Source organism: Eublepharis macularius, chromosome 9 (assembly GCF_028583425.1).
Source record: "Eublepharis macularius isolate TG4126 chromosome 9, MPM_Emac_v1.0, whole genome shotgun sequence".
NCBI classification, from domain to species: Eukaryota; Metazoa; Chordata; class Lepidosauria; order Squamata; family Eublepharidae; genus Eublepharis; species Eublepharis macularius.
Genome location: NC_072798.1, coordinates 62,549,575 through 62,574,888, shown reverse-complemented (window position 1 = coordinate 62,574,888; position 25,314 = coordinate 62,549,575). Strand labels below are relative to the sequence as shown.

At 42.0% G+C, this 25,314-nt stretch overlaps 1 protein-coding gene across 1 annotated transcript; it reads right to left on the bottom strand.

Moving 5' to 3' along the window:
• Positions 1-720: 720 nt before the first annotated feature.
• On the bottom strand, positions 721-24,305 carry TSPAN8 (tetraspanin 8). Its single transcript, XM_054988937.1, has 9 exons — positions 24,288-24,305; positions 24,025-24,185; positions 21,183-21,245; positions 19,569-19,697; positions 16,271-16,345; positions 16,081-16,188; positions 13,347-13,481; positions 10,324-10,407; positions 721-970 (listed from the first exon to the last, which is right to left on the bottom strand). The coding sequence occupies exons 2-9, from the start codon at positions 24,082-24,084 to the stop codon at positions 917-919; spliced, it is 708 nt and encodes a 235-aa protein (XP_054844912.1). The 5' UTR covers positions 24,085-24,185; positions 24,288-24,305; the 3' UTR covers positions 721-916.
• Between the last annotated feature and the right edge of the window lie 1,009 nt (positions 24,306-25,314).

Genomic DNA, 25,314 nt, shown 5'->3' with positions numbered 1-25,314 from the left:
ACATTTTTTTCCAGAATGGAATTACTAACATTCCAGATTTGCTAAACACCAGATATTCAAACCAGAAACCAATTTCAATAGGATTTTTAAAAAATCAGCTATCAAGATCTTTAATTTGAGATTATCCAATCTGAAGTTGTTTAAACCAAACAGAAAAAAAGTGTTGACTTAAAAAGTAGGCATAATGCTCCTTCTGGAAAAAAGGGCCTGTTTATCAGTTCTTCATTCCAGCACTTGAATATCCAGGTTCTCCTAGTTCCTTTTCTCATTTAAGCATTTCCCAGCAAGACTTGACAATTCTGATCGGATTGACTGGTGTTCAAGCAGAGAGAGGGTCTTTCCCAAGAGTTGCTACTAGATGCCAGGGTCTAAACATGGGGCCTTCTGCATTCAAAGTATGGGCTTCAAACTATGGGGTCCTCTCCTTCAAAGGCAGCATGCCTCCAAAGGTTTGCCCAGAAACGCAGGAGGAGGTCTCAGTTTTTTATTCCCACTCATTTAAAAGTAGATCTTTATGGCTGTAGGGACGAAGCAACTCCCCAATTTTAACTCAGAAGGAATTACCTCTTCTATCAGAATTCTGAAAAACACTGTGAAACATTAACACAATGTGTGGCAAGTTAAATGTTTCACTTTGTTGACATGTAATCTGTATATAAAGTGTAAACAAAAAGGTATGTATTTGCAATTTTTTTAAAAAAAAAATCCAGCTACAGATCATTAGTTTCCCTAATTTTAAGCAGATTTTATTTCACAAGTCATGAAGAATCTTTATCCATCAGTGGACCGGCTGTTATCATTGCAGCTACTTCTGACATGTATGCACTTATGGCAGGGTGCCAAACCAAACATCCATCTTGCAATCTACAAAGGTTTCTAATTTGGCTGGTGACATATTTCTGACACTTCTGTGGTTTCATTTTCTCTGGATTTGGCAGTAAAGGCTCATTGAAAGCACCAGACCAATAACCTGGAAAAGAAAGATGTTTATGGTATTATTTGGCAGTCTCAGATATCCCCCACATAGTCAATGCACAGTGAGAACATTTTGTTTGCAAACTTCTTGGATTTACATACAGCTGAGATTTGCTATACAGAAAACCATTTCCAAAATAATTTTTAGAAGCATGATTCTAGAAAACTGAGGTTTTAATTAAACCCACACTATGAGAAACCTACATTTATCCCAAAGTATCGATGGCTTTAAAGGGCGAAGGAATCTCCTGAGGTTAGGTTCTTATGGCTAATCACACTAATGAAACAACAAACTGAAAAACAACCCCGTTTTTCTCCTCAGAAGTTTGTGTGTATGTTTCTTCTCCACCAAAGGCCACTGCCACATCCCAGAGCTCATGGGCAGAAGACTAAGGCAGGAGAAAGGCAGCAGTGGCATAGAGAAAAGACTCAATACAGCCCCAGGCACCTCCAGCAGAAAAGGATCTGGGGTGACAGAGCTGGAAAATATCTTAGAGAGCCTCTGTCAATGGGCCGACCCATGAGAAAGCAGCCAGCGGGTTGACTTTCCGTCTAGGTGCCACAACCCAGAGCAAGGGGTGGGGCAGGGAGGGAGCTGGCCAAGCAGCCAGCAGTGGCCAGGGGGAAGGCTGCGAGCCTGCACAGCACTGTCTTACAAAACTACAATTCCCATGCACAACTGCATCAGCCACCATGGGGATAAACCCCTGCATATCTACTTCTAAATAAACTCTATTTCTGTTAAGCAAGACATCAGTTTTATCTAGACTCAAGGATCCCTTTTTATCTCACAGCCACCCCCAGGCACTACCCCTTCAGTCATTCTACCAAATATAACTAAGCCTTCCCAGGGCTTTTTTTCTGGGAAAAGAGGTGGTGGAACTCAGTGGGTTGCCCTCGGCGAAAATGGTCACATGGCTGGCAGCCCCGCCCCCTGATCTCCAGAGAGAGGGGAGTTTAGATTGCCTGAGCAGCACGGAGAGCAATCTAAACTCCCCTCTCACTGGATATCAGGGGGCGGGGTCACCAGCCATGTGACCATTTTCAAGAAGTTCTGGAACTCCATTCCCCCATGTTCCCCCTGAAAAAAAAGCCCTGAGCCTTCCTATACCATGGGTTAAACTGAGAGAACTAAGGTGAGAGCCTTTGGTGTCAGCAAAAATCCTTTGGGAACACCAAGGAAGTTATGGAGGTAGCATAGTACAAGGGAGTAAAATGCCATACCTTCCTTCTGCTTGAAGCAACAGGCTTTTGGGTGATACCTTAGTAGTGCTTGGGGCCATTCTTTTGTTCCTGCCCCCTGCTTTGATTCTTCCTAGTGTCTAACTTGCTGTGGCCAGCTTAGCTCAGTTCTAATTCAGCAAATCTTAAATCATGCAAGTTCTGCAGTGCCTGTATTTGAATGTTAACCTTGTTGCTGAGCCAACCTGTATTTTTCAGTAGTGTCCAAGTCCCTGGACATACAAGAATTTTTTTCCAAGATCAAGAGGAAGTTGAATACATTTTAACCTCTGCTTTCAGGATGTAACACATTGGTACTTCAGTACTGGGAGAGGATCCCTCCTTTGATGCCTTATCAGTTAATTAAGTTTTAATAAAGCATGTGTATTTCTGATAAGGATTTTCCAAGATGACACAAAATGGCTCAAATCAACAGGAACAAGTGAGTTGCCATGTCAGCTTAGATAACATTAGCAAGTTGGCCCAGTGAATGGATCATGGCTTGGCATGTTGGCATTAATGTTTTTCTGAAGACACATGGCTACTGTCTCGTTTGCAAAGCTGAAGGGTTAGAAGATGTAAGGATGCACATTTTGCTGTCTATTACCTTAGCAGAGGCCCATACATTTGAAAAGACCACAACAACATTCCAAACATAAACTAGACAAGTCAGAAAACAAGTACACATTAGGGGTGTGCAATTCGGGTATATGATACCCGAAAAAAACGTTTCAGAAAACCCGAAACGTTTCGGGTAATCCGAAACAGCGATTTCCGAAACGTTTTGGTATTTCAGCATGTTTTAGTAATGCATTTCAATGGGAAAAAGCCTCCCCCAGGCTTCCCGGAAGCCTGGGGGAGGCATTTTCCCACCGAATCAAGCCAAACTTGGTAGGGACCTTCCTCTAACCCCCCGCCAACAACCCCCCAAGTTTCAGAAAGATTGGACTTTGGGGGGGCCAAGTTATGGCCCCCCAAAACATGTCCCCCTATCCTCGCCTAAAAGGGAAAGGTTTTTGCTTGCTGCTGCTGATCTCTTACGTTGTGGATGCTGCTGCTGATCTCCATGTTTCCTATGGGGGGAAAATGAAGAGGCAGGCTTGTCTTTCTAGGGGGGGCATTTTGCATGCAAAATGCCCCCAACCCTCAGGGGCCCTTCTCCTACCTTTCCTCCCACCCCCCACCAAAGCTCAGCCTGCTCCCACTTGGGGGGCCTCCCAAAGTAGGTGCTCTCCCCCCCTTTCTGCACTATTTCCAGCTGGGAAATAACAGAGGCTTGTCTTGCTAGGGGTGGCATTTTACATGCAAAATGGCCCCAACCCTTAGGGGCCCTTCTTCTACCTTTCCTCCCACCCTCCCCCACCAAAGCTCAGCCCCAAGGCTCAGCCTGCTCCCACTTGGGGGGGTGCATTTCATGGCCTCCCAAAGTAGGTGCTCTCAGCCCCCAAAGTCCACCCCTTACAGCCCCACACATACCCAATTCTCCCCCAGCTGCCATACACAGATCCAAATCCCCATAGTAGCTCCTCACAGGCCCAAATCCAGCCCCAGCAGCCCCACACAATCCCAGGAACAGGCTGGCTAGCCTTCTCCCTTTGTTTCCTATGCTGTGAACTATAACACTCTCTTTTCCAGAGCAAATGTGCACAGCCCAGGGATGCCACAATGGTGGACACACTTCTGAGTGCCAGCTTGTCCCTGTGAAAGAGCACCTGAACCACAGACACCCTCCCTCAAATTCCCCCACCACCTACAGAGATGGCTGGCCAGCCAGCCCCATTGTTCTCTATGATGGGAACCAACTGGACAACAAAGAATAAAACACGAACAACACAACGTTTTTAAAAAAACATTTATCACTTTCAAAGTACAAGTAGGCAAAGCATTATGACACATTACACCAGCAGTCCCCAAAACAGAAAAATAACATGACTCACTTAAGATCAGAGAATCGCAAAAACACAATTCCTGTCAAAAACACTTTATTTCTTGAACAGCTTTAGGTTACACAGCAGGGGGGCACACCAAAGGGCATGGCAGCAGTATCTTACACAAAAATAACACAACTCACTTCACATTAAAGAATCACCCCAAAAAATTGCTGTCAAAAGCACTTTATTTCTTTAACTGCTTTAGGTTACACAGCAGGAAGGCACAACAGGGCGTAAAAGCAGTCTACTACACAAAAATAACACAACTCACTTCACATCAGAGAATCACTCAAACACAATTGCTGTCAAAAAAGGTGAAGTGGGCTGTATTATTTTGTGTAGTATGCTGCTTTCATGCCCTGTTGTGCCCTCCTACTGTGTAACCTAAAACAGTTAAAGAAATAAAGTGTTTTTGACAGGAATTGTGTTTTGGGGTGATTCTTTAATGTGAAGTGAGTTGTGTTATTTTTGTGTAAGATACTTCTGGCATACCCTTTGGTGTGCCCCCCTGCTGTGTAACCTAAAGCTGTTCAAGAAATAAAGTGTTTTTGACAGGAATTGTGTTTTTGAGATTCTCTGATGTTAAGTGAGTTGTGATATTTTTCTGTGTGGGGGACTGCTGGTGTAATGTGTCATAATGCTTTGCCTACTTGTACTTTGAAAGTGAGAAAATAATTTTTTAAAAAAATTATTTTGTGTTGTTCGTGTTTTATTCTTTGATGTGCAGTTGGTTCCCATCATAGGAAACAGTACGGCAGGCTGGCCAGGCTTCTCTGTAAGTGGTGGGGGTGGTAAGGGGGTGGTTGTCTGTGTGTCAGGTCAGGTGCTCTTTCCCAGGGACAAGTTGGCACTCAGAAGTTTGCCCACCATTGTGGCACCCCTGGGCTGTGCGGAATTGCCCTGGGAAAGAGAATTTAGAAGTTCCCAGCATAGGGAACAAAGGGGGAGGGCTGGCCTTTGCCAACCTGTTCCTGGGGTTATGGGTGTGGGGCTGCTGGGGGTGGATTTGGGTCTGTGAGGGGCTAATGTGGGGAATTGGGATTTGAATCTGTGTGTGGCTGCTGGGGAGGAATTGGGTTTGTGTGGGACTGTGGGGGTGGACTTTGGGGGCTGAGAGCACTTACTTGGGGAGGCCATAAAATGCCCCCCCCAAGTGGCAGCAGGCTGAGCCTTGGTGGGGAATGGGAGTAGAGGTGGGAGAAGGGCCCCTGAGGGTTGGGGGGCATTTTGCATGCAAAATGCATGCAAAATGCCACCCCTGGCAAGACAAGCCTCCCCCAGGTGGAATTGGTGGAGAAAAGAGCACCTACTTGGGGAGGCCATGAAATGCTCCCCCAAGAGGGAGAAGTCTGAGCCTTGGTGGGGGGTGGGAGGAAAGGTGAGAGAAGGGCCCCTGAGGGTTGGGGGGCATTTTGCATGCAAAATGCCACCCCTGGCAAGACAAGCCTGCCTCTTCATTTTTTCCCCATAGGAAATAATGAAGAAGATTAGCAGCAGCAAGCTAAAAATATGTTCACGTTTCCCTTTTTTAGGCGAGGATAGGGGGACCTAGTTTGGGGGGCCATAACATGGCCCCCCAAAGTCCAATCGGTCTGAAACTTGGGGAATGTTAGAGAGGCGTTAGAGGAAGGTTCCCACCAATTTTGGCTTGATTCGGTGGGAAAATGCCTCCCTCAGGTGTCCGGGAAGACGGAGGCATTTTCCCATCGAAAAGAAACCCGAAACAACCCGAAACAATACCCGAACCACTAAACCCGAAACGGCTTGCTGTTTTGGATTTAGCTGTTGCCGAAACAGATTCTTGTTTCGGGTATACTTGAAACGAGAATCCCGAAACAGTGTGCCTTTGCACACCCCTAGTACCCATAAAGCTGCCTTATACTGAATCAGATCATTGGTCCATCAAGGTCAATTGTCTACTCGGACTGGCAGCGCCTTTCACATCACCTACAGCCTGTCTTTTCAGCTTGAGATGCTGGGAGCTGAACCCTGGGACCTTCTCTAGGCCAAGCAGGTGTTCTTCCACTAAGCCACAGGCCCTCCATGTAAGTAAGAGTGAGGATTCTAGGCCGATTCCAGACGGCCCTCTGCAATGCGAAACGTCGCACGTCATCGCGCAGAAAACGTGAAATATCACGTTTTCTCGCGCGAGTTTTGCGCGACGTCGCGCAAAACTCGCGCGAGAAAACGCGATATTTCGCGTTTTCTGCACGACGACGTGCGACGTTTCACGTTGCAGAAGGCTGTCTGGAATCGGCCCTAGTTTGCAACAGAATTATCGGATGGAGGCCTACCTCGCTGAACTTTCACCACAAAGAGATGCCCTGTAAATTAAACTTTCATCGCAAACTTTCAAGCAAATTCAAAGTTTAAGAAATCTCCACATGGGAATGTATTGGACACAGTTGTCTGAGAACAAACTAGAAACTCCCAACAAATGTGCAGTTTGAACTCTCATTGTATCCTTCTCAAATGTATGTTGCAACTGAACCTCTTGTTTCAACATTCACTGTTGAAGGGGAGCCCAGAATTGACCCACCACAGGTAACTTCTTGAAAAAGAATATCCTCACCAAGACATTTTAGCCAGTTGATTTCATTTATTTTAACTTTTGCTCAACCTGTCTATTATTTTTAATATTCCACAATACTGCAATGGATCAGGGGACTCTTCTTGATCATGTAGTACAGCCACAGAAGCTAGCAAAAAGCCTTAGGAATGAGTATGCCTTACTCAGCTGGCTGTTCTCCTCCCTTTCCTCACCAATCTAAATTCAATGGCAAAACTGATGGCTTCTTTTCTCAGAGCATTTATTTATTGCAGAATTTTCATGGTTAAGGTAACTATTTGTCTTAGGTAGGTTAAAATATTCTTAAAGGGCAACCCAAACATTCTCTTCAGAGAGAAGATGTGGATCAGAATTTAACATTTAAAAACCTTCTCTTTTCTAGGTGAATTCAGTTTTCAGAATTGCTGCTGATGCTGATGTAGCAAAGCTCTTAAAAGCACCATTTAGAGTTTTAAAACTTCAATGGATTTAGAATGGTGATGATCTTGGTTGTGCTACATAAAAGACTTCTTCACCTGTTGCCTTGCAGTGAAGTGTCAATAGAGCTACTAGTTAGTACAATTTCTCTTGAAAGCTTTAGCCACATTCTAGTACATTTTATCCCATCCTTCCTCCTGTGCCATGTCTCTTCCTCAGCATCCTCACAACAACCTAGGGAGGGAGGGTATGCCAAGAGAGACTCTGACTGGTTCACAGTCACCTCGTAAGCTTCATGGGTGGAGAGAGGAATTGAACCCAGGTGTCCCTGATCCCAGTCCAGCCCTCTAACCAGTACACAATGCTGGATCTCTTGTAGCACCTTAAAGATACATTTATGGCTGTGTCAGAACAAACTAACAGCCTCTCCGTTGGGGTAAAGTCTAAATAAAGTTTTAAAGGACAATGTATAGGCTTAGTAAAGCACAACCAGGGATGCCCATGGACTTAAGGGGGATAGCTCATTTCCCCCTCCCCAACTATTTCCTCTTTCCCTTCTCTGGCATCCCCACCTTCTCCCTACTTCTTTCTCTCCTTCCCACCCACCCAGCCACCTATCTTTGATCTGCTCCCCATCTTCAGCTATATTGATATTATTTACTGCATTTATACTCTGCCTTTCTTTATACTGGGGACGCAAAGCAGCTTACATCGTTCTCTTCTCCTGTATTTTATCCTCACAATAACACTGAGAGGTGGGTTAGACTGAGAATGTGTGACTGGCCCAGAGTCAAAGACAGCTTCCACGTCACGATGGGGATTTAGACCTGGATCTCCCAGATCCTGTTCTGAAACTCTAACCACTCATTGCTTCCCATTCATAGAAGGAAATATGGAGGGAACTCCCTTCATGACAAAGGAATTATGAAATATGTGCAATATCCTTGAGAAAGGAAAGCCGAAACAGGAATAAGCTAGCATTCTGTTGGAACTACTGGCCCCTTGAAATATCCTTCCCCCTTGGGGGACCAGAGGACTAGCTTTGGAGACTTTCATCTCATCTCCTTTGGCTTGAGGAACCTGAAAAGTATAAACATCAACATAATTTATAGTGGATGACTTTACCTGAAGAACTTCTGCACATGAGCACTTTGAATTGATCTCTTAGAAAAAACTTTGCTTGCCTCTGGACTGTATATTTCAGGTATACCAGCTATTTTGCACTGTTCTGAATTGCACTGTTCTGAATATTTATGATTGTAGCATTGTAACTTTAATTGTACTGGATTTCTTACACTGATTAACATTGAGGTTGTGGGTGGATGCACCGCATACCTCGCAAAAGATTTAATAGACGGTAAGTTATTGTATTTGCAAAATGTGAATAGTACTGAGTGTGTGTGACTTTTTGTTACTTGGGGTGGTTGTGTTTTGTTTAGTGCCTCTTTCTTTTTTAGAGCTGTAACCAGGCAGGTCAACATCTAGGAAATGGGCCATCTACATTTCAGATGTGGATAATTTTTCTTTATTTCTTCATCATCTCTTAGGGGTCTATGGCAATCCCTGTTTTTTAAAGGTGATCTTAATATGCATATATTCCTATTGCTATAACAAAGCTATTTGATAAACATAAGAGTGCAAAATGGAAAGCGTAAGCATCACAAATGCCACATTTTCTTTTTTAAAAAAATACATAAATACTGTCAGATTTAATTCTAGCATAACTGAAGGCCAGCTCAGAAAAATTTCTAATTGGATTTACACAACCCTAATAGTAAAGATAGTCAGAAGTGCAACTTGACATTAGCATGCAAATTTCTCACCTCATTAATTATTGCACAGTCATCACATGTTATTTTTTCCTATTAACAGCTTTTTACAGCCTTTTCCAGCTTCAGACAAAGTTTATTAAGGGATAGTATAGCTCTCTGCAGCATTTTTTTAAATACTGACAAACGGGAGAAACTGTAGAAGATCTAGTTTTCTTGAAAGCTAAGGGTGGCTATTTATGAAAGCCCTTATAAAGCAGCGAGTTCAAATCAATCTATAGCTGCAGCCTGTGTGTGACAATCTGAAGCTATGCACCACAAGGAGAAGGTAAGCATTCTCTCACCATCAGAAATGTAATTTAACATAGAACAGGAGTCCATTGGCACCTTAAAGGCCAGAAAAACTTATTCCAGCATACGCTTTTATAAACCAGAGCTCACTTCCTCAAATGCATGAACTGTACATCTGTTGTTATACTTCTGATGGCGTCTTTAAAAAAAACTGGCCTCTTTGTAATACCCACCCACCTTTCTGTTGTTTGCAGCTTTTAGTATAAACAAATCTGCTTAACAGATGTATACCTCATGCATCTGAGGAAGTGAGCTCTGACTCACAAAAGCTGACGGAATAAGTTTTTTTGTTAGTCTGTATGGTGCCACTGTTTTATTTTGCTGCTACAGACTAACTTGGCTACCCATCTGGAATTATCACATAAGTATGTTGCAGTGTACTGACAACTGGATATTCATGATCAGACTTAACAAATATGTGAGACATTAATAGAAATGCAGGCAGAATACAAGTTCAAATCCATCTACCAGCTGTGAACATTTATTTGACTGAGGGCAGAAGGAAGACTCTGGGTAGGTACGCCTGACATCAGCTCTTACTGGAGAGCCCCGTGCTGTTGTCCATGCCTCCCTTTTGCGGGGGGGGGGGGGGGGGGGGTGGCGCTTCCCACGGGTCTACGCCAGGCCTTTGAAGAGGAATCATCTGAACTGGCTCAGCCTCTTTTATTTATTTGCTCCATTTATATCTCAACTTTTTCCTGAATGGGGGCTAACGTTATTCTCTCCTCCATTTTATCTTCACAATCACCCTGAGTGGTAGATTGGTTTATTTATCTAATTCTAAATATTTTTATTCCTCCTTTCTTTTGCAAAGACTCAAAGTGGCTTACTAATAATCTCAAAATCACAATACAATACAAAATCACAATATAATACAACAGAAGCAAGAGCCAGGATACAAGTCTGAATGGCCTGATGGAACAGTGTCTCCTGGCAAGCAGCAGCACAGGGTCACACTGAGGCTACGTGACTGGCCAAAGGGCACCCAGCAAGCTGTCAGTTCAAATGTGGGTGTCCCCTCCTTTGCTCTAATCACTACAGAATATTGCACCCACACCGTCTTGGCAATTCATATTTAGTTTGCACATACCTCAATAAATGCCAATCCAAATGCGACTCCCATGATTATAATCATGTGGTTTTTGAAGAAATCAATTATTACAGTTCCGCATGACTGAAACACAAGTGAGAAACAATTACCACATTTCTATAAGCCTCTGAATTGCCAACAAGAAGATGGAATGGTTATGACTGAAACAAAAAGAATGCTCACATGAAACTGCCTTATACCAAATCAGACCACGAGTCTATCAAGGCCATTATTGTTTGCTCTGACTGGCGGCAGCTCTCTGGAATTTCAGAGGGAGAGGGCCTTTCACATCACATCACTGACTACTTTTTCCTTTTAAATGGAGATGATGCTCAGTCATGTGATTAACAGGCCCATTTGATTGGCTGCTAACATTCCATGCACCCAGCAAAACTGGTGTAGTCTTATAAATAGGTACAACTGGCTGATTTAAGTATTTCAGATAAATACCACACTGAACTCAGTGGGCCTGGCTTCTGAGGAAAAAACTATAGGACTGAGCTGCAAGTCTAGTGAACTGATAGGTTTGGAGATTGCATCTCAATCAGGGAGCATTTCTGTCTTTGAACCATCTAAAAAATATTCTCAATCCTATTATAAACTGGCTGTGTCCCCAATCCACTCACTTCCTCTATCATAGCTTCACACAGTAATACAAGGTCACATCTGGCACATACTTCATTAGCTCATGAGAGCAGTGAAGCATGTCCAACATGTTTTTTTTAATGCAACTGTTAACACTGAACCTCTAACATACTGTCCTCTTCTCTCACATGAGCCATCCCAGGCAGGTCTTCTTGGGTGCACCGGCAATCCCCTCTGTGTTTTTGCCCACTGAGGGCTGCACCCATTGTCTGAGCAGCTCCTCAAATAAGAGCCAAACTACAAGTGACGCCTTACACAGGTTGGACACTTGTCAGCTTTCCTCAAGTTTTGATGGGAAATGTAGGCGCCCTTGATATACAGATGGTACCTAACACCAAAGAAAATTGCGCTGGGGAACGCTAAAATGTCAGATAAGTGCTGGAAATGCAAAAAGCACAAAGGATCATTATACCATATGTGGTGGACTTGTGAAGTAGCGAAGCAGTACTGGGGAGATATAATAGAAGTAATTAATGAGGTGTTACAAACCCAAATAAATAAGAACCCAGAACTGCTGCTACTAAATTTGGGAATGGAGAATGTTCCAGTGCAAAATAGAACATTGTTATTTTATATGACAGCTGCAGCAAGATTACTGTATGCGCAGAAATGGAAAGTGCAAGAAGTACCTACTGTAGAGGACTGGATTTACAAATTGCTGTACGTGGCAGAGATGGATAAAATGACAAGAAAACTTAAAGACCTAGATCCGGGACAGTATTTGGCAGACTGGGCGAAACTGAAACAATTTTTGGAAAAAAAATGGGATGTGAAAGGAGAACTGTGGCAGTTTGAGAACTTTTGAAATAAGACATTTTAAACAGAAGAGAGAAGTGACTTTACCATTAAGAATTTATATCTATTTTAATCTAAGATTGGATTATAATATAGCAGAAGAGGGATGAAATTTAGAACTGATTTTTTAAAGAATACAATAGGGAGGTTATGATAAGTAATACCTTTATCAGAGTATATGAATAAGGGAATAGTTAAACAAATATACTGATGGGGTATACTATATATACTATTATGTTGGTAAATTAGATTGTATATTATATAATGAATGTGCAGTATGGTGCGGTGCCACATTGGTGGCAGGGTGCACAGTAGAGGTGTTAATACATATTATAATGACAATAGTATATTTGATAGAATATATGTTTAAAAGAAATAGAATATGTTTAAACTAAGACTTTTGTTATATATTATATTATATCATACTGGTCTATATTGAGGGGTATAAGATTTATACTATATTGATAGTATAATTGATAGATGTATATTATACTGATAGAATATTTGATAGTATAATTGATAGAAGCATGCTATATTGATAGGATATTTGATATATATGATAGAATACCTGGAAAAAAAATTAGAATGTGCTTAGACTAAGGGAATTATCAAGTAATAAGAGGGGGTAAGGGTTGGAAAGCTGTTGGAAGTCGATAGAGAGGGGGAGGAAAAGGGTGGGGGATAGGGTTAATTAGATATTGAGGGAATGTATGTATTGAATTTGAAAAGTATACTCACCAATAAAAATTTTCTAAAATAAAAAAAAAGGAAATGTAGGCACCCTGGTTTTACAGCTTGGCTCTCCATTACAGCTGCAAGACCAGGATGCCTACATTTCCCATCAAAACTTGAGGGAAGCTGACTAGTGTCCAACCTGTGTAAGACGTCACTTGTAGTTTGGCTCTCACAGAAACTATAAACTGAGACAACGAAAGTGAAAGCATTCCTTTCAGAGTTTAAACAGCTTGGGACATCTTCTCTTTCACTGATGCCTCCAAGAAAATATTCACAGGTTTCAATCTATGCATTGGAGGCTAAACAGTACACCGCCAATCATCCCAATGGGTGCAGTGAGGAAACTACAACTATAGGATGGATACAAGGCTCACTTTCTACAGGCTGAAAAGTGCTTCTGCCAGTGGGGACTGTATGTGATTTTTACCCCTCCCACTACAGGGCCCTGCACTGTACACAGGGCCATTCATGGGAGAGCTCTGAACCTGGAGTAGGGGCAGCGCAGGGAGAAGGAGGTAGGACAGCCCTGTTCCAAAGTTATGGAACTTTGGGTTCAACTCATTGTGCTTCCTTCTGGTATTCAACTTGTTGCATAATGTAGAATGCAGCAACAGCAATGGCCATGACTATAGAAAGTTGTAATCTCATGGAAATCAGGGTTTCCATGACAGAAGCTACATGTTCTGTTTCCCATGTACATTATGTAGATCCCTTGGTATCAATTAACAGTGCCCACAGTGTTTTGTCCTCTAGCTTGTTAAATAAATAGGGTGGAGACAGTTTAGGAAAAGATACAAAAACAGCCTTGGCCAGAAAGGTTTCCATGGAAAGCAAGACATTCTTCTTACCTTTGTGTACATGTTTTTACCACCTGAGGGGCAGGAACTTGTCCCTACATCCTCCTGAAGACATACACAGCCATCTTTAAGGACAGCATTTGGTCCCCAGTCTTTTTCTCTATTAATGAGACCACAGCATTTGTTCTACAGGAAAGGAGAAAGATGAAAGAGACTGAGAGAGTTTGCTGAAAAGTAGAATTTTCCAGCATACTGAACATCTCAGAGCCTTCCATTTTAAAGAAACTGCAAACAAAGATGTATATAAATAACATGAAACTTGGGGGTAAGAAACAGAAAGGTGGGGTATAAATGAAGTAAATAATAAATAAAGATGAAGATTGAGTAAACATACAAAAGAAAGATTTGTTGGCAGGTGGGAAGGAAAGAAAGAAGCAAGGAAAGGAGAGACGATACAGGGAGAGAAAGATACAGGAGAGAAAGAGAAAATAGTGTGGGGGTTGGGGGTGGGGAATCAAGCAATTCTGACAAGAACTTGTGGGCTCCCCAATTTTAAAATAAACAATGCTAACCCAGAAGATACAAACTGAAAATTTTTGATTGAACTACATTGATGTAATGTATTATATGTTTTGTTATATGTAAAATCTTAAACATTATAAATAAAAGAGGCAAAATGTATTCCCATCAGTTAGTTCCTGACAATAACTGGGCTGCTTCATTCTGAAATAGGCACAGTTTTCAGGTTGCCTTCTGGGTCAGCTCTATGTACAGCATATTACAATAGTCCCATTGTGAGGTTACAAAATCATGGATTAGTGTGGCCAGGGCAAACGAGTGTAAGGAAGGAGCTGGCAAGTTAGATGCAGCTAACAGAAAGTACTCTTCACCAGTGGCCACCATGCCACTCTGCCTTTTAAGCAGCAAGCCTGAGTTCATGAGCACTTCCAGACTTTTAACATGTACTGTTAATGCCTACTCCACTCCATCTACAACAAGTAGATCTAATCTCTCCAAAGGAACAGTCTTCCCAACCAACATCACCTCCCTATTGTCTGGCTGTAGCTTCAGCTTGTTTTACCTTAGTCACTTGACTACAGCCTCAAAGCATTGGCTCAGGGCAGAGACAAACACATATGGAGGCTCCAATAATAAAATATAGAACTTGGTGTCATTTGTATATTAATATCATCCAATCTTAAAGCACTGGAAGATCTCATCTAGCAACCTCATATAAATGTTGAAGAGAACAGGTGATACAAGACAGATCGCAGCCCATTGACTCTTGGGGAAAGATGAATCAAAACCACTGAAGGACTATTCCTCCAGCTCTGGCTCCATATTACAAGTGATGTTTAAGAAGGGCATGGTCAACTGTGTCAAAGGCCACTAACAGAGCCAATGATATCTTGGCTAGGGGGAAAGGAACCCTGTAAATTTTCCCTCCAAAAAAACCCTCACAGCCAAAGATCACTTGATAAGGGCTAAGCATGCCCCAGGAGATGTGAATAGACATGAACGGCCTTATACACAATCAGATCATTGGTCCATCAAGATCAGTGTTATCTACTCAGGCGGGCAGCAGCTCTACAGAACCTTAGGCAGAGGTCTTTCATATTACCTATGACCTGATCTTTTTAACTGGAGATGCTGGGGTTTGAACCTTCTGCCCTACCACTGAGCCACAGACCATGGAGAGTGAGATAAATAGGTAAAATACTATAGAGAGAGATGAAGAGACTGGCCCAATCAAAGTTCTGATAGTCACAGAAACCTGACAAGGGGATATGTGTGTGTGGGTATGAGAGAAAATGAAATCACCACCCTGGGATTTCACAAAGGGCCTTTTTGGTTTAATGTCCACAGAGCAACTGACAGTCACAAGCTGGTGTACAAGCTGTACATGGAGTTCATTGGTAAAATGCAGATAAGAGGATTTCTTGTTGACTATTTACTAGGAAGGCACGCTGGGGAAGCCTGCAGTTAATACAGCCCTCCCTCGCAACGTTAGGTAGGTTGGCTAGAAACAATATACCTAGCTCCCTGTCGCAACCCAAGCCAGACACTCAACTGTGAATTTCCTTAATAGTTGAAACATGACTTGGATGAGCCTGGAATAGAGTGGGCATTCTAAACCTATAAACACGTGTAGTAAGCTACTCCAGACTTTCAGGCTTATTCAAACACTAACAGAGACATTTTATTATAGACCCATTTTCCCACAGAGGTTTCAAGCCCAAGAGTACCCGACACTAAAAATTCAATCTTCTTGGTTTTTTAAAGGTAATTTTCTAGCCTTTAAGAATGCAAAGATGAATATGAATGTTTGTGGGCAAGTGACTTGTGCTCCAGGAGACCAAGGCAAGTGGTGGGATTAAACAGGAGTGCTAGTAGAGGGATGTCAACTGACTAGTGAAATAGCCTGGCCTTTTTTTAGGGCCTTCTACAGCAGCCCTTCATGTAGAAATCAGCAGGTGATGCTTTCTGCTGTTCTGGGGTGCTCAGCATTATTTATTAAAATTTTATATCCCCCCTTTTCCTGGACTCAAGGCTCATTGAATAAAATAGGGCTTACTTCCAAGTAGACTTGCTTGGTGTAGCCCCTCCAAATGTCCTTGCAGCATATCCTGAACCCCTTTAGTGTCAGCACCTCCCACTGACCTCCTCAGAGAGCCCATTCCACAAGATGGAGCTATAATGGACACACACCGGCTGTGGTCAACACCAGGAAAGCGACTCTACATGGGATTTTAAAATGCACATAAAATAAGTAAACTTCACTTACGTCTTTCTCAAATTTACGAAACTCATCCTGAAATGCCTCGTTTTCACTTCCAGTTTTTTTCAGTGAATCCACCTGGGCTTGGATGGTGATGTTTATGGCACCTTCAACCTGGTAAGCAGCACAAATATCAGTCAGCATATCTGAGATCAGTTCCATAGAATAGAGCCAGAATGAGCAGAGAATGCAGTACCTTGGACTTATACACTGCTCCCAATATGCCAGATACAACCTGGAGAAGCAGGATCAGGAGTAATCCGATGAAAAACTGATGAGGAAAAACAAAGAGCAATAATGAATCGTCTGAGTGGTGGGGGAGGGGAGATTGTGTCTGTTAATTTGACTATATTTATAGATTTTTAAGGCTGGAATGCAAACTTAAATGAAAAGCAAGAGTTTTCATAATCATAGAATCAAGGACGGTAGGGTTCCTGATCCAATGGCAGAGGGAATTTGGGAAGATGCAACTTCTCATGAAAGAATCAATTTGTTAACATTCCCTTTTCTAGGCAGCTATGAAAAGTGCAAGAGTGCTGAACACCTCTGCACCCAGGGGCCCTAGCTGCAGCCGGGGAAGCACTTGCCAGTAAATCAGATAGGCAGGAATACCAACTCTTTCTTCAAGGGCTATAATTCTACATAAGGCGTTCTGCAGGAAAGTTGCCTTCTCTCCAGGCCGTCATACCACATGGCAACGGAAACTTGCACTGCCAAAGCTTGTGAGATTTACCCAACTAATTTCCCCCACCCTTCTCCACAGAGTTAAAAGGGACACACACAGTTCTCCCCTTGTCCATTTTACTTTTATCACAACTTTTATAACAAAAGAGCGTCTGGCCCAAGGTCAGCCTGCAACCTTCCTAGCCCAGGCCACCCCCAGTTCTAGTTGCCACTGTAACCACTAGATCACACTGGTTTAAGATCTCTGCTTCCTAATTTTAAAGCGTTTATGCAGGGCTCTATTTATGATAACTGTTATAAGATATGTGATGTATGCTAATTAGATTTTATAATATTTATATTTGTACTATTTTAACTGAAGTTTTAACTTGTATAATACTTACCACATAAGGGAATGTCTTATCTTACTATTTTAAAGCTGGTTGTGAACCGAAATAAATCCAATTCAATATCACACTGGCTCTCTTTTATAGTGCTTTCCATCCAAGAGGATAACACGTTGCTTCCCCCCAGAGCCATGTGGGTTCCATTTTGTGCATTGTCAAGTAACACATTTGTCTGGCCCTGTTGTATTTGATCATGTGCATTTTTAAAGTGCAGCGCCATTATTTATATATTACTTCATTTATACCCCTCTTTTCTCCCCAATGGGGTCTAAATCAACTTAGATTGTTCTCTTCTCCTCCATTCCCCCCCACAACAACCCTGTGACGTAGGTTAGGCTGAGATTGTGTAACTAGCCCAAGATCACCCAGCAAACTTCCATGGCAGAGTGCAGGTTCAAGCCTGGCTCCTCCAGACCTCAGTCCAGCACTTTACACACTACTCCACACTGCATACGCCCTTAAACAGCTTGAAGATAAACAGCAGTGGCTAAATGAATTGTGGCCATGCTGAACAATGAGTGAGAGGAAGTAGTAAGGGGGAACTGCCATAAATCAAATAATAACACAACACTTTTAACAACCTATTAAAAAATCTCCTTGCAGAGCCTTCCACAATCCCTTCCCATGGGCCTAAAAAGCAAGGGATTCTCTTATGTTATGCCAATTGTTGCCAGGGCCTGGCCCCCTGCAGTCAATTAATGAAAAGAGTCATTGGCAAGCAATTGACTTGCTCTTCACCAAAAACCTGCCATTGTGCTTTTTTCCCTGTTCAGTCACAAGACACTGCTCCTGTGGAGAGCATCCTGCTCAGAAAAATACCATTTTTTACAGGTTTAAAATAATGCAGATTTTGGAAGAAAAAAAATGGGCTGTTACCAATCAGAGCACAAATATAGGATGACATCATATAGAAACATGGGGGGGAAACCTCACAAAATCCTTGGTGTGGAAGCAGCCCTGGTTGTACTTAAACAAAAAGGTGTCAAGTCTCATTCCCCACCATGTTTTCTTACACATGTGCATAGCCCTGTCATGCATTCATAGGAATGTGTATGCTGGGAAGGGATGGGGGTCATGGCTGCTGGAGCCATCTTTGATTTCCAGATGTTCCATTTTGCACAGAGCCTCCATGTGTATTCATAAACACATGGAGGATCTGATACAGGTAGTCTATCCCTTGAATAACTAGGAAGCATGGGCTGGACATCAAAGGGCCTGTGTGTGTTCAGGTGAAAGTGTTTAGCGCTCCATGCCACAAGGATCCTTGGACTCATGGTGGTCAGAGGTGGACTAAGTGGATGCAGTGCTCCTCTCCCACTCCTTACAATATTTTCCTGTCTGGATAAGGCATATGCAGGGCTCCAATGAAGTCGCCATTAGGTTCAGCTACAGCCTATCTATCTTGAGCTGCCCTGCTCATCCAAATAAGAAGTGGTTGCTGCTAGATAGCGAATAAATCATTCTGCACGTTCAGCCGATTTCCCTGCTGCCCTGTCACCAACAGCTTTCCTGGAAAAAAATCCATACTTTCCTCTAATTTGGGGTGTGAGCCAACCAACCACATTCCTAACCTGTTCTGACTTCTGCAGACACTTGCCCCTTTTTGTTTGTGCTCAAAGTCTGCAAAAAAAAAAAGGCACAAATCCTGATTTTGTGCTTAACACTAGCAAGGATCAGAATGCCATTGCCCTATATTAATGTTCATTGACAAACTCTTGCCCATTCTTAAGCTTTGGCAACGTACAAAGGAAAGGTGATTAATGTATGCAAACAGTTTATAAGATGAATCAGGGCAACAGCATTTTTGCAGAGCTGAAGTAAACAATCAGGAAACTTAGAATGAAGCAGTTGATTTACCTTTCTGGCTTTTAATTGAACTTGGCTCCAGGATATGACAGGAGAGTTACTGGCACAATGAGTACCATTTTGTGGGTTAGTCAGGAGGTAGTAAGGGATATCTTTTAAGAGAACGGACTGTGCTCAGTTTTGGAGCAAATATATGATTAGTATATGAGCAAAGTGCAAGAACTATCACAGCATCACATAAGGAAGTTCCTCTGAAACAGCTCAAAGAAGCAGATAATGACTCAAGGTGGGAACCAACTTGTTTGGCAAGCAGTGGTAGGAAGGGCAGCTTTTCAACAGAGCACTCAGGAGGAAACAGAAACCTGGACCAGCACCCATTTTATTGCCGTTAATATTCCTCTAGTTTCATTTTCCTATTTAAAATGTTTTCAGCAGCAGATATTATAAATTCCTTCCTGTTATTTTGACACTTTACCCCCCCCAAAAAAGGTTATCAATGCATTCATTTCCTCTAAAATAACACCCCTAGTCATAAGCAACCCACAAGGATATGTTTCTACCACTCTGAACATTCATTTGGGAAGCTTAGTGTAAACATTTTCAACAAGGAAACTGTACCAGAAGAAGCATGCACTGGCTTTCTTTCATGGCACCACAGCAACCCAGAAAACCGAGCACCATGATGATGGAACCCACAGCGATAAGGAGGTAAACGCCGGAAAACATGCTGTCGTCTATCTTCAATTCCTGGGAAGACAGAGAAGCCATATCTCAAATACACCCCAAGCAATGGGGAATGCACAAACGGGATTAATGATTTTCCAAAACAATCAGAAAACCAAGTACTTTCTCCAATTTTTATTTTCCTTTTTAAAAAATATTTATACCCCACCTACTTGCTGCAGATGGAATTCTTCCCTTGCATGCACCCATCATGGGTCATCATGGTCTCTTTGTGCAACAATGTAGGACAGGGTAACTGCATAAGATGCGACTTGCACTGATAGCCATATCAAGAGGGCATGAGTAGTAGCATGAGTTCCAAGAGTCAGAGCCCAAATAGGGCAAAAGGTTCAGACTAGAAGGGTAACCAGTTAGCTCCTCTGCAAGTGGTGCAGCTACGCCAACAGAATTGGGCAGGCAAAGGACATGCACCTGGAATATGTAGCTGCTTTTTACAGGAAGTTTCAAATGGAGATCAGGTTGTGGGCTGGTTCTGATCTCAAAAGTGGAGTGCTTTGAAATTGGGCCCCGTCCCAAATTTCATTCAAATCCATTTAGATGCATATCAGGATATTTTATGCCTTGCTGAACCTCCCAAGGTACTTATTTTCAATAAGTATATGTAGAATCATTCCTATATTTGTATTATCTTTTTAAAAATGGAACTGATTTAGGGGCACCCAAATAGCAAAGCTATCAACAAATGGGTTTTATTGCTGAGACATCAAAAACACATTGATGCACAATATATACTATTAATAAAATACTATTACCAGTTGCTATTGCCCCTCTGCTTTGACCCTGATAGAAAAAGAAATTGTATAATAAAATAAAAATTAGTGAGAGGCAAAATATGATGAGTAACAGTAGCAAGTGGCATCTGAACAAAGCTTTTCTGCAGTGTTTGGAACTGTCAGGTACGCCATCTCTTTTGCATATCGATATTTTCAAAGCACCAAAGGCAACACATTGCTTAGAGGAACGTGTGATGCTCCCAGGTCCATGCTCCATATCCCAGAGAGAAAGCAGCTGCCACAGAAGCTCTGGAGGATTCCTCAATTACATTTACAGTGAAGCCAACTGGACTCATGTCAGCGGGGTCAAGGCAGGAGTTAAAGGAGCTCCAGCTCTGAATATGGTGCAGGCAGCAGTTCCTCAACTCAATAGCTTAATCTGATAATGAATGCTGATTGTGCAGGTGCAACAGTGACATATGGACTCAAAATGCTGCTTGTTTTTCATTTAAAACAGAGCTCTAATTTCATTTAGGAAAAGGGAGTCTGCCCCTAAATTTTAAAAGTAGTATATTTATCGCCAGAGGAAATTCATATTATGAGCAGATTCATATTATGAGCCTTTGTTTTTTGAACATTATGGCATCATTAAATAAAATCTACTTACAAGAAAACACATTTAACTTTGGGAAGCTGTGAAACAGAGCCAGGCATATCTTTTGAGCAATGTCAATCCATGAGGAGGGAGGCTAATAATATGGGGGAGTATACTTACATCCTGAGCAGATTTGCTTACACGCATCCATATGGAGACTCCCAAAATAATACAGCCACACACCTGGTCAGGGAAAGAAAGTGATCAGCAGTCACTTATTACAAAGTGGCTATTTCTCATTATTTGTATTAGGGTTATTTGCAGGCTTCATGAATCTGTATATAGAAGTGAGCTGTGACTCCCAAAACTCATACCCTACCACAAATTTTGTTAGTTTTATACATGCTACTGGACTTTTGCTCAACTATTAGCTTCACAATACAGATTACTCCTGTGCATATCTGTCTCTGATCTGTGGTGGGCCTCGTGCCAGTCAATAAACTGTGGCAGGTGCCCACTGATCCTGAAGGAATTGCATGTAAATAGGGATGCCTCCTCTCTCCCTTGTATTAATAAGGCTCAGATCAGTTTCATAAATAAATCCCAGTTGGACTCATTTTGTGTGTGGCATCTTTATTTGGGGGATGGTGGGGCAAGAAGCCACAATATATACTCTTAAAATGCATTGCCTCTTGAAATTATATATTCAAGATCAACATTAGAACTTTGAAATGTTCTCTCCTTCTTTGAAATGTTCTTTGAAACTTTGAAATGTTCTCTCCTTCCAAAGTCACAAACCAATTGTAGAGCTCCAGAACAAGTTTCAGCAGATAGCCATTAATACAGAGGAAATGCAGTTTTCTTCACAAAATTGCACAAGCTCAATAATAATGGGCAAGTTGAACACTCAACCAAGAACTGGAATACTTGATTCGGCTTTGAAGGGGCCCTAATAAATTTCTTTGCTTCTGACTGATCTACAAGAATCCAAAAAGATACATAAATAATGTTCTCTGCTGGTTCTGTTCTCAGAGTTCTTTCCCATACCAGAGAAAAGACCCCACAATGCGTTCCACTGGACATAAGAACAGCAAGCACTGCAGAAAATGATATCCAAATGATGAGATTTACAAAAAAAACACACACACTAAAGCTGGTCTCATGAGATTGGGATATAGGAGGCTGTAAGTGAATGTAGTAGTCCTCAACTATTTAGTGAATAGTTCCATTGTGAGATCATTCAGATCATTTCTCTCCTGACTCTTGGCCACTGTCCAGGGCACATCGTATCTCCCATCCTAAGAAATCCTGAAAGTGGTGTTCCAGTGAGCCATGTCAGGATTAGCATAATATAAATATAACTGGCCTTTTTCTTGACATCAGCAAAAAGCAACCCAGAAAGAATAAAACTGAAAGGAAACACCCACGACAAACAAAGCGGGGAGGGGTGCTTAGGAGAAGATACTGTCTATTCTCTCTACTGAAACCTGTTTTGAGCTCATATTACCAATTTGAGATCATGACAGATACATAGATTTGGGGGAGGGAGAGGACAGACAGCGCACAATGCTGGTTCCATTGGTAAGAAGAAAACATTCTACATCTGCTCAAGGATGTGGATTCCTTTATACAGTGAAGTTACAAAAAGGTGGTTTACAGTTAATGATTGAAACCAGATCTCAGGCTGAGTGAAACTAGGTGTTCATTTTTTTTGCTCCAGCTTCCCTTCCCTGGCCACACCTACTTCAGAGGCAAGTTTCCCCACGCAAACAGGAAGTGGTGGCCCCAAAATAGAATACAATGGTCTTGTATTATTTTTCTGCTCAGTGTTATTGCTTGTCACTGTGAACAAGAAAAAGAACAGAAACAAACAAAGCAGAGAAAAGGCAATGGGACAAAGGGAAGGGTTTAACTGGCTCAACCGCAGTTGGCTTGCACCTCCCCCTTGCTATTGCTTCCTAGGTGATCTGGAAAGAGACTGCTTGCACATTTTCTTTTGTAGAGCTGCTACAAAAAGAGCTAGAGACTTTTTAAAAAAAGATGAAAGCAGGGAATTCAGAGGTGGGGCATTATATATTTTGGGAGGCATTGCCCCCAAATGGCCTCACTGTAACTATAGCCTGTAGATATTCTGTACCTAATTTGTTTTGAAGCTAAAGAGAATCATAAAGACATTTGGATGTTATATTAATATCGCAATAGGATGACAAATGTAGGCCCTTTGAGCTCTTTTCAGACATCAAACCCATGCAGACTGGCAGCCCATTAGAAGGAGCACATGCTACCTACCACGATGCTCCAAATACACACATTTCATCTGATTTGGGCATCATACATGGTTTCAGCTTTGTTACATGCTACACAAGACCCAGGGTGTCATGTAGCATGTACTGAAGCAGAAGAGATATGTGGTGCCTATTAAGGCAAAATCATGATTGCGCTTACTGAAAAAGGCTATGGAGAAGCAAGAACAGTGTACTATAAAGACACAATCCTAAAAGGAGAACAACCAAGTGGCAATTGGGCTTGTTGAGAATGGACAGGGAGAAAAACAACATGAAAGTATCCCATAGTCACTAGAAATACAACAGGTACACAGATTTAGCAAGATCTCATGGTCAACTAGGAAGCAGGGCAGAAGTTTCTTAATAAATTCCAAATCTTTAGACAATTCCACACGCCTCTTAACAACTGCATTATCAAATTATTTGCTGAGGGTGGCAAATCCTGCTGGACATACTTCTAACACTTATGACCATTCAACACACAGTTACCCTGATCCATTGAAGGCAGTGCATACACACAGAAGCAGATTTCACTGTATGCATCATGAGCCAAATCAGAGATCAAGCATACAAAATATTTCTGAGCATACAGTTCCCATGTATGAAGCTACCACAATTTAAATCCGTTTAGTACAGTGGAATTAAAACCCAAGTACTTTCTAAATAGATTGTATATCTGGCTTTTGACTTCTTACCTTGCCCTTCCCAAATATATTTATTTTAAAACTCACACTTACCCAAAACACAAAGTTGAAGATGAACATGGAATACTTCATGCAGCTGCTCACGCCAGCCATTTTCCTTTTAAATCCAGTGACACACGGATGGTCGAAAGAGAATAAGAGTTTTCCCAAAATTCCGGTTGCCGGCTCTTAACCCTCATATGCTACTTCCTTTGCTGCAACAACAGAAAAGGAAGTAGTGAGACACAATAAAAACGATTATTCAGACCATGCATATCCTGTAGATAAATATTAACTAGGCTATTTTCAAAAATCACCGGCTAGGGTTATCTCTGACATGTTCTCTGCAATTCATTGAACCAATATTTTTTACAGCAACAATCTTACTTGTCCCACACCCCAAAAGTACACACACACACACTCACAGAGAGAGAGAAAGGGAGAGAGAGAGGGAGGGAGAGAGAGATCAGATGAAGGTGAGGAAGTGAGTGCAAAACTTCAAAGGAAGAGCAGTATAAGAGCTAAAAGAAGGCATGGCATTAGTTTCTCACACTAATGTTGGTGCTCTTCTGATGTTTCATATTCCCTCAGATATTAGATATAGGGTATATATTTCTACCTCAAGGAAACTACTGCCGCTGTTACTGTGTTAGGATTTTCTTTACCACCTCCACTCTAAATCACCTTTGGTGTTCTTTTGACAGTGTCCCAGGGAAGAAGAATCCAGTAGCACTTGCACAGTCTATTCTGATTCCTAAGTGTTTATACTTCAGCTTCATAGTTTCTGACAAGGCAAATGATGTTCTGCCTTGGAGGTGGAGGGGGAATGGTCTCTCTCTGTATGCACAAAGTATATGAACAAGTGTAAAATGTGTTTTATTATTTATTTATTTGCTTCATTTATAGCTAGCCTTTCTCGCTGAGACTCAAGGTGGATTACAAGATAACAATTCCATCAGACAGAATAAGGCGTCAAATAAACAATGCATTAGGGCTAGGATTACAGAACCAGAAAACAATGCAAATAAAAAACTGTTGAAGTTTCAGGTGGAACTGGACTCAAAAAACTGTGTAAGGCATAACACACCAAGATTCCCGGAAGTCTGAGACCTACTGCTTGCTTGTTTGACCCTTGCCCTTTTCTGGTTGCTCAAAACTGCCTGGGAGGGGTCTGGCAGACTGGGCCCAGGAGACACTAAGTGTTTCCTTGAAAGAGGAGGTAGACACCTCTGCCTTGAAGAGGGGGTGGTATGTTCAGTCCTAAAGAAATCTACTCGAGACTTAGTACAGTTGATAAACTATCATCCAGTCTCATTCTTGATCAAGGTAATTGAATAAGTGGGA